General features: G+C 44.4%; 1 protein-coding gene across 5 annotated transcripts in view; it reads right to left on the bottom strand.

The window, feature by feature from the left end:
* Nucleotides 1–13,018, bottom strand: part of XPO5 (exportin 5) — a 28,995-nt gene that overhangs the window by 15,791 nt on the left and 186 nt on the right. Inside the window, exons 2-18 of one of the 5 annotated variants that reach the window (XM_042025040.1) lie at nucleotides 12,629–12,750; nucleotides 11,939–12,011; nucleotides 11,231–11,368; nucleotides 10,731–10,913; nucleotides 9,664–9,705; nucleotides 8,793–8,819; nucleotides 8,313–8,498; nucleotides 7,567–7,643; nucleotides 7,024–7,123; nucleotides 5,508–5,591; nucleotides 4,985–5,110; nucleotides 4,649–4,739; nucleotides 3,134–3,262; nucleotides 2,287–2,402; nucleotides 1,343–1,498; nucleotides 883–924; nucleotides 163–252 (exon numbers count right to left, since the gene is read on the bottom strand). In XM_042025040.1, coding sequence (XP_041880974.1) covers nucleotides 163–252; nucleotides 883–924; nucleotides 1,343–1,498; nucleotides 2,287–2,402; nucleotides 3,134–3,262; nucleotides 4,649–4,739; nucleotides 4,985–5,110; nucleotides 5,508–5,591; nucleotides 7,024–7,123; nucleotides 7,567–7,643; nucleotides 8,313–8,498; nucleotides 8,793–8,819; nucleotides 9,664–9,705; nucleotides 10,731–10,913; nucleotides 11,231–11,368; nucleotides 11,939–12,011; nucleotides 12,629–12,750 — 1,782 coding nt within the window. Of the gene's footprint in view, nucleotides 1–162; nucleotides 271–882; nucleotides 925–1,342; nucleotides 1,499–2,286; nucleotides 2,403–3,133; nucleotides 3,263–4,648; nucleotides 4,740–4,984; nucleotides 5,111–5,507; nucleotides 5,592–7,023; nucleotides 7,124–7,566; nucleotides 7,644–8,312; nucleotides 8,499–8,792; nucleotides 8,820–9,663; nucleotides 9,706–10,730; nucleotides 10,914–11,230; nucleotides 11,369–11,938; nucleotides 12,012–12,407; nucleotides 12,602–12,628; nucleotides 12,751–13,018 lie in introns of those variants that run through there. The other 4 variants (XM_042025039.1, XM_042025042.1, XM_042025043.1 and 1 more) reach the window with 4 other exon arrangements.

Here is a 13,018-nt window from a genome sequence, read left to right on the forward strand (position 1 = left end):
TGGGGAAGAAGAGAGGTACAGGGAATGAACCACTTTGCCATTTGTGCAGCAGGAATGTTTCTTGTAAGAAAAGCAGAGACTGTAGCCAAGGAAGCTGAAGATCCCACAAAATCCAACTAAAATTGAGGCAAGACTCATCATGACAGAGTTGCGTTTACCTACCAGGACAAGCTGAGGGTAATCCCGGCACATCTTAATGATTGAGGAGCACGCATGCCTTCTCACATTCTTCACTGCTCGAGTTCTAGGAGCCTGGACAGACACAACAAACTTCAATGCAACAAAACAAAAGTTCAGCCAAATGCAGGGCATCTTCAAGAGACAAATTCATTATATATAGTTTTCTGCAGTGTTGAGCACAGATTAAAAAAAAACATTTCCATGCCTCCCTGCTCCCTCCAAACAATCATGCAGCAACCAAATTTCCTCTGAAGCAGTAGTCAACTCAAGAAATCCATGTTCAAACAAGCTGTACTTCAGGAGTGAGGATGCTATGACTCTTCCTCACTATTTCAAGACTCCAAGCACTCCTTAGGTAACTAGGGGGTTTACAGCCATCTTTCAGAGCCATGTATACCAAGTACTGAAAGAATACCCAGCGCTAATGAAGAGATTTCACTCTCGGGAAGGCCAGCACCGCCTGGGGAACTAAGTGTACTGGCCTTACAGCACGTCTGCAGCCTTCTAAGCTTGTGAGCCAAAGCTTAGTGGGCTATGCCAGCCACAGAGATCAGCAGTATCTGGACTCCCCAGCTTTCCCAGGAGCAGAACTATACTTGAGAAGCCTACTACAATAGTCTTCAGACTCAGGATGCTCTCTCCACTAGAACATTATTTGATCCAACTGTTACAGCTCATTAGTAGATAATAATTCAGACATACCTTACTTTCCTCTACAACTTCAAAGGTAACTGAAGCAAACAACTGTGAGAAAAGGAAGGAAAAATCAAAAAACTCGTATCATTTGTTAATATTTAGCACTCACATCTGTTTAAGGAATAGGCAATAAAGATTTTAGTGCAATTTCATTGAAGTCAGTGAAGAACCCCTGAGTAAGTTGAAAGATGTATCATCAATACAGCAAGGCCTTGAAAGAAAACATGGTTGTTTACTCGACAGAGCATGCACTTAACGCTAAGTTTAAGGCTATGAACTGCAAAATTTGGGTTAATTGACATTACTGTTCTTGTGACAAGCCTCAGTCTCAGTTTCTCCCATCTTTAACATGAAGGATAGTCCTTCCTTGACAGCAACACCAAGAGGATTGACTCCTGCAGTTTAGTACAAGAGCCCTGCACCACAAAAAGCTGATGTGATTTTAGCAGGGTCTGCACATACCTACCTTGGAAAGTACTTGTGGGAGGTATTCTGGTCGGTAAGTGACAAATGGAAAGAGAGCAGAGACATTGGTGAGCACACAGGACAGGATGAGAGGATCTTTTGTTTCAAAATTAAGGACAAGCTGCAACAGATCTATGCCATCATTCACTGGGATTTCCTACAAAGGTAGTGAAAAAAAAAGAAAGAAAAAGGGAGGCAACACTCAATACTTCAACCTACAGTACACTTCCTACAAAACCTAGGAAAAAGGCTGGGGGAAAAAGGACAGTGCCTTCGCCACTGTTGACAGGGCAGTCTTGAGACATCAGTCTCTAGTCCCCATACTTTTGCTGGCACCTCTGGGATAGGCAAATTTCCTCTCTGTCTCCCAATTCTCCTCTTGACTTTGTCCAACAGATTCCATGCTTAACCAACTGTAACGACCCATATAATTATTCTACTGTGATTAGACTGATGAGTGCATGAGCAGCTTAATGTAATAAGAAATTCAAGTCAGTCTACATCAAACTGATCCTTCTGATTCGCCTGCTGTTGAACAAAAGGCAGAGAGAAAATGCTTCTGATCTGCTCTCTGGGCGTAAGTTCCTCTCACTTAGTTAGAAGTGAAAAAAAATTTTTAAAAAATCTAATAAGAGGATAATTAAATAAACTCAAGAAATTTTTCCTTAAGCAGTCTCTTCTCCTCTAGCAAGGCACTATCTTAAAGCATGTCACTTGAGCACTCTCCAGTGACTTCTCATCCCATAGTGCCCAGAATTAAGACATGCCCTCATCTAAAGAAGGGTCATTACTCCTCATGAGAATGGCTCACCAAACAAACTGGGTTTTGCATGGAGGTAACCAGTTACTACAAACTGCTTAAGGATAACATAACTGCAAAAACCCAGAAGAACTGCCGACCCAGAAGAAGCCAGGAGAGAAGGCAAGAGCTTGAGATACACGTACATCTTTATCCATGGTTCGGAACATCTGGCTGATGACGCTCTCCGAGAAGAAGGTCATGGCATCCCACTGCACAAAGGATGGAGAGAAGATGGAGCAGAGACCTTCGCCTGTCTTAGCTGAAAGGAAGAGAACACCATGCTCAACCATCCTCAACAGCAACCTGAGAAGCTCCTGTGCTGCAACATCTTAGCACTCACAAGTATTTTGGCCACACAGCTCTCCCTGCAAATGCCTCGCAGGGATGCACTGGGAGCAATTAAGGTGATTTGCTTCATTCAAGTGAAGGCTCCTGAGACATAAGTCTTTGAGGTACTATGCAGAGCAATATTAACAAATCACAGAAAGGAAAAGAAGAGAGACCACATGCCCAGACTCAGCACTGCAGGCAAGACTGCCCTCAGTGTGACTTTGCAGAGCACCAACGAACCTTCCTTCACAGTAGGAAAGCAAGGTGAATGACAAGGGATTTGCCAGAGAGGCACAACTTCCCTAACAAAAATAATCAATATATTACAGAAATAAAAAGACCCAAATAATTGTAAAATTGTATCAGAGGGACAGCTGTATCTGTTCTGCAGAGAGATTTGGGGGAAGGAAAGGAGGAGCCAGGGGCTTTACATCAGTTATTCCATATGTAGACTCTAAAGGGATAAATTAGGGAAGGGGTGGGTTTGACTCAGTTTTGCTTTTAACTTGCAAAGACCTTAAAGCCTGAAAATCTAGCATGGAGTCTTGGCTACTGCTTAAAAAATTCCAACAACATCAACCAAAAAAAGGCCAAGAAGTTTCTTTTTGGCTTTAATTAAAAGACAAATCCCATATCCCCATTTTTTTTCAGGTGACCTACAGTTCATGGGTCCAGTATCAACAGGAGCTGTGAGTTGGTACTTCAGCCATTCCCCAGCCATTTGGAAGCCAGTTAGAGGGTCCAGACGACAAGCCATCCTCATCACCTCTCCTTGCTGGGCTCGGAAAGCTGCAGGGAAAAATCAGACACCATGAAAACAGCTGATGCTGCAAATTTTTCAGACCCATGAACATTATGGACTTTTGCTTTGGCAGTAGCTGTGTAGTGGGCACAAATACACAAACAGTGCAGCAAGTACAACAGAATGAGCAATTTTTGAAGTGATTTAAGTGGACGAAAACATAATGGACTAACATTTTAAAAAGTGCAATTAAAATGCAGTATGAATTATGAAAATTTATGCTAAACTAGATTGACTACAATTAGGCCTCTAGTCTTCATTTAAAATGTTCTTCAAACTATAAACGTTTGCTGCTTACAAAGCATCTTGGGATACTGAGATAAAATACCAGCATTAGATAACTACTACTTCCTTCAGCTAAACACACTTTTCCTAGATTATTCAACTAATGACAAACAAATGTGAACTCAAAAACACAGCTGCCTTGTTTTTAATTTCGAAGATACTAAAAGCAAAGTACAGAACAGGAATTTAATTTGTTCCAAAATATTCCAGTGCACGACCACACAAAACAATCAGTTCTGCTGACTACAAATGCAACTTGCATTGTTTAATAAAGTTGTTTTGCCAAGCAATTTTATTTTGTGCTTCAAATTAGTTTATTTTCTTATATATGTAATGTCTTCAATATAACTTAACCCTGTAAGACTATTTCAGATTCAGGCCTTGTGCATTTAGCTACTTTATAGTTTCTATCCAAACAGATTTATTACAGTAAGTAAAAAATAAACTATCTAATAAGCAACAAAAACTGCAACCCTTAAAATCTTCAGACAGAAATGTAAAAAGTAAAAATTTATGTAATTTATTCAATGTATCCTCCCATCCACCCAGTAAGTACCAAACTACACCAGCCAATGAGAACCAACTTCAGTTTTGGGAAGAAAAATACAAAATGAAAGTAAAATCATTAATATCTAGTGCTGGTTTAATATCATGATTAAATTTTGCTATTTTAATTCTCAACTCTAGCTATTGGTACTAAACCAGAAGCTTCTTACCAGGGCCAACACAGATTTTCTTTCTGGAATGGCATCTAAAGTCTTTTGTAAGGTGCCTTCCTCTCCTAACCTGAACATGACTTGAGGTTGTTTGATTTCCTCCTCTAGGCGACCAAAAGACACATTTTCTTTGACACCAGAATGCTATTAGGCCACCTACCTGACCGGCAAGCAAAACAACAGCAAATAGTAAAATTAAACACATGAGCTGCCACAGGAAAATCCTAACTTAATTTACTCCAAGATCCAGGCTGAAAAACTTGAGACACAAATGGAAGCTGCCAAGCCAATGTGGTAGGCTCCAAGCTTGGCCAGCAACTAGAAGTAGGAAGAAAGGCACAAACAGAATGCACAAAGGGTATGGCAACTTACAGTTGAAGAAGGCATTGAAGTCCTCATCACTGTCAAAATCAAAGCGGGAGTATTCACAGCTGGGGCTGTCTGCTTTGGAAGGAAAGCCCACCTGGAAACAAAGTGGAAAAGGTCAGGAAGGAAGAGAAGTCACCCATCACAGCTAACACCAGCTTCAAGAACATGAAGGCTGGAGGCAAGGAGCAGACAATAAAACCGGGATACAACTGTGTGCTCAGCAGCCTGGAGATCCTGTCTGGCCATGACACAACAAAAATGTAGTTTCTCCCCCATGACCCACAGGCCACGTTCACCCAGGCACCTTCTCACACCCAACAAGTTGTGATTCCCACATACCTTCACTAGGTTGGTCATAGATGCACGGAGATACTTGGGAACGACAGCCAGCAACAAAGGGTCATGAGACAGAACTTCATGCCGAAATAGGGCTCCCCATGTGATCTGGGTGGAAGAGCGCAGAAACTGCGGGGAGAAGAGAGAAAAGAGAGGAGCAGAGGAGGATTTCAGTGCTGGAATTACCACTATTAAGTGCTGCTATCAGAAAGCAAAGGCAAATTATACTGACCATAAAGTTAAGGCCAAGGCACCTTGAAGGCACATCCCAAATTTCCAGAAAGCCAAAAATCTCTAATACTAGGGCTGATTGCAAATTCTACATTTTCTACTCAGTATCTCTGTATCAGGCATGGCTCTTGATGGGGTGGTAATGGGAGTAGAAAACACTGCCTTCCAGGCCTTCAGCTGAAATGGAGAGCCTAGAGAGCAATACTTAGCAGCTGAAGTTCTGCAGTCTTCTGCAGGCTAGCTCAATTATACATTCACACACAGATACATGTGAGACTTTCAGCCCTTTACATACCTGACTGGGATGAGTTGTGAAGGCTAAAAATGACTCAAGGTATTTTCCAAAGTTGGCTGGCGTTTCCACATCACAATCTGAGCCCTATGAGGAACATGAAGTATTTCAGACAAAATACTAACTTTATGGCAGGCTGGGCTCACAAATGGTATGTTTCAGGGTAAAGCAGGAGCACTACATCCAAGGCCATAGACTGTAAAGGAGCAGAGACAGAAACACTGAACAACTGATTTTTTTCTGAATCCAGTATAGCCCAAGGAGCATCAAGTTCTGCTGACCAGCCTGGAGGTGCTGAAGACACCACCACCCTCATTCAAGAGTACAGGGTGACTTCTCAGATAGTGGAGTTCCATTAAAACCAAATTCACAACCACTGCTGCTGCTGTGAATCACAATTTTACTCCTATTGGGTCAAACCCACCCAGCTGTACCAAAGTAGTGCAATTCAAACTGAAGAATTTCACAAGAAAATAAACCCAGGTAATTTCACTCGATTTCTCCAAATGTTTCCTGTATTTATCATATGGGTATCCATGACCAGTAACTGCCTTGGAAGTTTGTCAGGAAACTAAGTTTTGCCTGGAGCCATAAATTCAAGGTTTTGCTGCTTCTCACAAACTGTAACATGACCTGGTGCCCTCAAGATCCCCAAAATTGTACAGCTCAGTGCTGCCTCTCCCAAGCGAATCTGAGTAAGTGAGCTCCATCTCATTACTTCATTATGGATTAACAGCTCCTACTGCCTAACAGCAAGTGGAGTCACTGGAAGTAGTAATGCACTCTGGTTCCTGTCCATTCTTTTTAGAGGTGAATTCTCAAAGGTTGGTTTTGGTTTTTTCTTCCCCTCCCTGTGAGACTTTCCTTTGCTCTATCACTTTTACAGGCTCGTTGCTTCAATCTCCCCACCAACAGCATCTCTCAACAAGCCTGCCCTCTCTATCCTAGAAGCACTGAGCTGAAGGGAGGGAGTGGGAATTCAGCACTGGCATGGCATGAACAGTATGAATTTGCATCTTCATCTCAACATTGACACAAAACATTACAAAGATGAACAGCAGGAACAAAACCCGTTTCTTCCTTGAGCTTGAGAGAGTCTTGGTGGAAGAACAGACAGGTATACTCTCTGAATTATTTTTACTGGGAAATTTAAAAGGCTTCCAATAGAAGAGTAATTTCCTGGACTAGATTTTCTGTAGCAGTAGTCAGCTAAAAACCTGACCAATTTTCAGTGAAGCTCAGCATTTTACAGAGGTTATAGGAAATGGTTCTTGATGACAGCAAAGCCCTGGCATCAGTCAGGGGTCCCTCCAGTCTACATTCCTATTGACTCAGCAGGATACAGTCATCCCACTTAAAAGCAGAGCCATTACTGCCTTTACGAAATGCATGGAGAGAACCCTACAGCTGCCAAATGTGCAGAGAGAACCCTGGTCCTACCTTAGATCAGGGTTGCCTCAAGCCCCAGCCCTAAAAACTAGCCTTGCCAGGGTTGCTGTTGGTATTAGTAAAGACTTACTAGCAACGCACATAGCTGGCTGCCCAATGCGCACAAAACTTGGCAAAGTCTCTTCAAGAAAACATAGTGCTTCTCCACCAGGCCTTCTCCATCTGCTGTCCTGGGAATGAGGGAAGGGGGGAAAAACAGGATCACAGTTACTCATGCTGTAGGTGACAGGCACACTGCTGGCTATCTTGTAGATAAAGAGGACTAGAGCAGTTTGATTTTATCTCAGTGGGATTTTCTTTGCTATTATCAAGAAGTACTGCTTTATTGGCATCTAAAACCTCTGAAATTGCCTCTCTGAAAGAGTCCTTCCTCCTGATCAGTTTCAGGCTAAAACAGAAAGCCAGGGAAGCTGTGATATTTACATCTCTTTGTCCTTCAATTATGGGTTTTGAAAAAAAAACCCTGTTTTTCCAAGTTTTGCAAAAGAAATGGTGGTTTTGTTCTCTCCTATCCAGTTCCTGCTTCCTTTGGTTAAGCAACAGTATCTTCCGCACCTACAAAGCCATTTGTATGCAGTTTTGTGTGAAATCACAGCAGCACCATGGTACTCACTGGGCAGCAGAGAGGATGCAGTGCATGGCAATGTCTCCAAACAAGACCATCAGAGGTTTCCGATCCTCCAGCTTACCCTATGCACAAAACACACCACATGCCTCAGTTAGAACACAACTATTTATTCCCATTTACATAAATATTTATTTCCATCTGCAAGCAAAATCAGGAGAGTCACAGTTTTTCTTCCACCTGGGAAGGGGCTTACATACGATTTAAGTAAAAACTTTCCAAAAATTCCAAGGTATCTAAAAAATTTTCTCCAAGCAATCCCACCACAAGAACTTTTAACAGCAAAACTGACCCTGAGACATATTCACAGAAGACTGGCTAGTTACTTACAGGCAGCTGATGAACAGCCTTGACACTCAGCTGCTTGTGAATGAATGGGTCAAATCACCTGTTTAGATCCTGCTGTCACTTCTCTGAGCTGCCAAGTGACACAGCTGATGACACTATTTTCCACTTCACAGTTGTAGGAAGTGGGGGGAAAAAAAGTCAGTGGGGACCTCCAAGTTCAAACTGCAAGGAGACGCAAGCACAGTATTTGGAGAGGGTTCCAACAGCTACTCTATGTATTGTGCTGGCATGATATTCACACCAAATATCATTAACAGAATCAGCCAAATTTGAATTTTGATTCTTAGATAAAAGGGCAAAGATAGCGTTGCTCAATCTGAAGAATTATATAGGAGAATAGGAGAAAAATAAAGGGGAGCCAGAAGAACTGGGGAGGAAGAACTCACTTTCCTGCTGACAGCAATCAGGAGACACTCTGCTGCTCCAACTTGGAGTTCAGGCTCATTTAGGAGCAGACACAACATCTCCAAGAGCTTGCAGTTGTCTGCTGTGATATGGCTTAGGGCTACCCAGTCAATGTAGCCAGCCAAAGTGTTGAGTGCTGCTATCCCCACACGACAGTTTGCCTGGGCCTGTGAACAGAGAGGAGGCATGAGGTCAGAACCAGAGAAAAACATCAATTCCCATCTAAAGCCACCCACTCCCTGGAATAACAGCACCAAGAACTCCCTGACAAAGTGAGAGACTTGGACCCTTCTGCTGCCACTCCTCACTTCTCTCTTCTCAAGGGGCTTGTACTATGAGTGAACAAATCCATCTGTATGAAACTGCAGGCAATAGACTTGAAAGCCTGGGAATAGCCTAGTTCTAAATAACCTTCCTCCTAAGAAGTACCAAAGAGCTAACTCCCACATAGCTCCACTCACCTTTGGCTCCTGAGCCAAATCAGTCTTCTGAAAAAGAAAACAAAAGAGGGTAAGCGAACAGCTACAGCACACACTTCCACTCAGCCACAGCTGCACAGGGTTCTCCTCAAGGATGCAGCCAAAAAAGAGGCTGTATCACAGTCTCCCACTCAGGACATTGCTGCAGCCAACAAAGTCACCTCTGCACCCCCAGACAGGTAAGAGACCAGGACTCTACACTGCAAGTTAAGCCAACAATTCTCTTCTCATCCAAAAGGTAACACTCCAGTCAGCAGGTACCAGGGAGACCCAGGGGACAAGAAGGAAAGGCATTTCGGTACTTCCTGAAGGTTTCCAGGGAAGAAACTTTTGACTTTTTAAGAGCACCTTACACCCAAAAGCCAGACTCTGAAAAGATGCTGGTGGCTTTAAAGATTCAGGTCTGCAAGGATGATTTGCTCACGGTCAGAAAGGCAGCTGCAGAGAGCTGGAGCAACAACTTACAGCCTGACTCCTAGGCCTAGGACACTTAACAGAAACAATGCACTGCATGTACCATCTTTTTGCCTAATGCAAACAAGTCCCTCAGACACTCGGGTTTGATTTGTTTTTCAGATGCAAAGACACCACAAGCATTTCTTTCCACTGCAAAGATTTGGTTTGGAGTATTCATTGCAGTGATTTTAAGTTAATCAGCCTTTGTCCCAAACACTTCATAAATGACCCACCTTATAAACATGTTTGTCTATTAATCCATCATACTGAGAAGCATAGCACATAATAATGGTCCTGGGGACCTGCCCATCATCTCTCCCCCAGTCTGTGTGCAGACAGGTGAACACCCAACCCTCAGATTTGACCCTGTTCACATATATCCCAAAGATCTGCTAACCTGTGGAGTGGTGAGGACTTCTTGTTCCTGGGGTGCTCCAACCTTGCCAATCAGAAAGATTCCACCATTAGCAGAAGCAGCCACACTTCAGAGCCTCAAGCATTGCAATGCAAACCTTACCTAGAAATGCATTTCAACCAGACTACAAAACACACCAGGGTCACCCTCCCACCACCATGAACTGCACAGAAAACTGGCTGCTCTACAGAGTGGGGCTGTTCAGCCTGACAGTGCATCAGAAAAGTGTACAGAAGTCAGGTAGGAAAGGCTTCTTCATTCCTTCCCAGTTTCACATTTAGTATAACTCTAGATTTTAATTAATGGAAAAAAAGAATATGAGATATAACTAAGCAACTTGTTTCTAGTTTTGTTTCTCAACTGTGCTTCACTCTCAAATCCACTTCCTTTTCACAGGAACAGACTGGGGTAGACTCCCCTTCATCATCCATTGTGACTGACCTGCACATCTCTGCTTCTAAGTAAGAGTTCAGGAAAAAAGTCTCATTACACAAAAACAGAAGCACATTCTTCACTAAAACTTGACAAAAAAAGGGCTTCCTGACTTGAGCTCTTGGAGAAAAGGACCAGAGGTCCAGATGCATGTTGACACATCAGAAACTCACACATTTTGGTGCATCACCTCAAATGTAGCTCTGCAGCATGAGAGAGCAGACACGACTCCTGGATGGCATCTCTTAACCACTGTGTGTTACATAAACTACCCCAAATTACCTGTTTCTGCCACAGCCACACCTACATTTTGCTAAACTGTACACCCCTCGTGCCAGCAGGCACTCCAACAGTACGGATGAAGCACGCATCCACTCAAGCCATTTACACTAGCAAAATCAAAGTATCAACACTAACACCGTCAGCCTTGTGCATTCAGTCTCTCTGATCAGCACCAGCTTCCCAGGCTGCAGCAGATCCCTACCTCAGAGCGGCAGCAACAGAGATTTCAGTTTCTGCACTTGCTTCCCCAACAATTTGGGAGCTGCATCCCAATTCCTAAATGCCTCCGGCATTTAGGACTAAACAGACTAAACCCAAGGGAAGGAGACTCTCACCATGCGTCTGTACTTGCTGACATTCTGCTGCAGGGCAGTCAGTAGGAAGCTGAAGATTTTTTCCATGTTCTGGGTGAGGGTTTGCTGGATATCTCGTCGCCGCTGGGTAGGCAGAGTTTGAAAAGTCACCACATCCTCTGCCAAACGTAGGAGGATGAACATCACCAGTTCTGTCTGAGTTTCCTGATGTCCCAAAGCGAAATACACTCCATCAGCATAGTCCAAACACTAAAATCTCTAGAGACTAGCTCAAAGATGTGGAGAGAAAGCAACCATGCATGAAGACATAGGTCACATGTTGGGAAAATAAGACAGGAGGATGGCCCTCTCTCTCTGATAGAGCCATCTCAGAATACCTTAATCTTACAGGGATTTTTGAGTCCATCACCAGCCTGTCTCACCTGACCATGAGGGAGTTAGATTTTCCGCGGGATGACAGAAGACTGACTGAACCCCATACTACAAGCAAGCAAAAGAGAACAGACAGCTGTGTTTCATACCCCTTGCTTGGAGAGGGTATCCAGCTCCTTTAGCATGTCAGGCCAGTGCTGAGGCCACTCACGCTTGATCATCTCTACCACAATGCGAGACAGCACATCCTTAATGTGACTTTCCTCCTCCAGGATACTTTGAGTTCCCTGTAACAGGAAGGGGGCAGAGTTACACAAAACAGCAAGCCTCAGGCATTTGTAACTCTGACCTGGGAAACACAGTGTTTGCAAACATTCTAAACCACAGAAACTAAAACCAAAACAAAACACAACATTGGGCAGCTCTTCATTGCAGCTACCTTAGATGACACTCCTACACTCCCAAGCATCCATAGCTAATAAACTCTGGGAACGAGAAGGATTCTTCTCAAAAGAAGGTCACTTGGTCATGAGAGCAATCACAACAGAGAAAACACAACTAAGATAATGACTTTACTGTTTTTGCAAAGGATAAGAACATCCATAGTTACTGAATTGCCTCCTAAGACAAGAAAAAGTACCTTATATATGTTATACAAGCCTCACAACTTCCTGCCATGTGAGGTAACATGGCTATTCACCTGACAAGACAGAGAAAAGCACTGAAACAACCAGAGACGCAAAGTGAGAAAGCAATGAAATGCAAAACTGAATTTGGATCCTCCGTGCTAATTAACTGGAGTATTTTTCCTTTTGCTCTCACATTTCAGAGAATAGCCTGGTGCAGGAGGTACTTACACTGGATATGAGGCCCATAACATTGTTCTTTAGGTAAACTTTTTCTAGGCGAGGCATATTGTTCCAGCGGTATCTGTTAAAAATAAACAAACAAACAAAAAGGACACCAAGTCAAAACATTTGTAAAGATCTCTGACTTGATCCTCAACGATCCATCACTTCTTTACCTAGACACACTACAGTTCCTGCCTCTGCCAGCACCCAATCCCAGAAAGAAAAGGCTGAGTTAAAACTCTTGCTGGCAAATGGATGTGCCCCACCGAAGTCAACAGACACCAGAAGTAGCAGCAAAAGCACAAAGCATCAGGTCTGTAGAGGCGGCAGAGAAAGGAATCTCAGAACTGAACTAATACAAAGCCTCTTTGTTAGCAGGGGGCCAAGGACAGAACACTGCAAAGACCTACTGGTAACCCACTGTACTTATTTTCATCTTGTGATGTCAACGTGTCTTAGAGCTCAGTGAATTCACCTTCCCAACCTGCCTGAAAGCCATTCTCTTCTCTCCTTCTTTTACAGAGGACGAAAAAAATCCAGAGCAGGACTGCAACTGCCCTCTGCTGCAGAACAAACTCCCTGCGTCCTGAAAGTGCCTCCCTGGGGCGGGAAGCGCTGGAATGGGCGCAGGTCTCACGCCAACGCTGGGTGGCGGCAGGCCGGGACCCTTCCCCGGCTCGGGACGAGCTGCCTTACTTGACCACATGCTCCAGGATCTGCAGGCCGAAGTGCCGGACGATGGCCGTCTGCGTCTTCTCCGCCAGCTTCAGCCCGCAGGGCACGCAGATGGGGCACTTCTCCTTGAACTCCTCGCAGAACTAGGGGAGGGAGGGCCGGGACACGCACACGCAGTTACACGCTGGGACGGGAGGTGGCAGCCCCATCCCTGGCGAAGCACGCCGGGGGACACGCGGCCGCCAGAACCCCCCCGCCTGCTGACGGCTCCCAGCACCCCAGGGGACGCCCGGGACCTGCCCACCGGGCTCTCGCCCCACCCGGGGCCATGCGGACGGGGCGCCGCGTGGCCGGAGCCCGGCGCCCTCCCTCCCTCCGTCCCTCTCTCCCTTCCTCCCCCGCCGGGCGGTA

The sequence above is a fragment of the Corvus kubaryi genome, unplaced genomic scaffold (genome assembly GCF_017639235.1).
Source record: "Corvus kubaryi isolate FWS band 111438036 unplaced genomic scaffold, C.kubaryi_AGA036_p1.0 37266, whole genome shotgun sequence".
Lineage (NCBI taxonomy): Eukaryota > Metazoa > Chordata > Aves > Passeriformes > Corvidae > Corvus > Corvus kubaryi.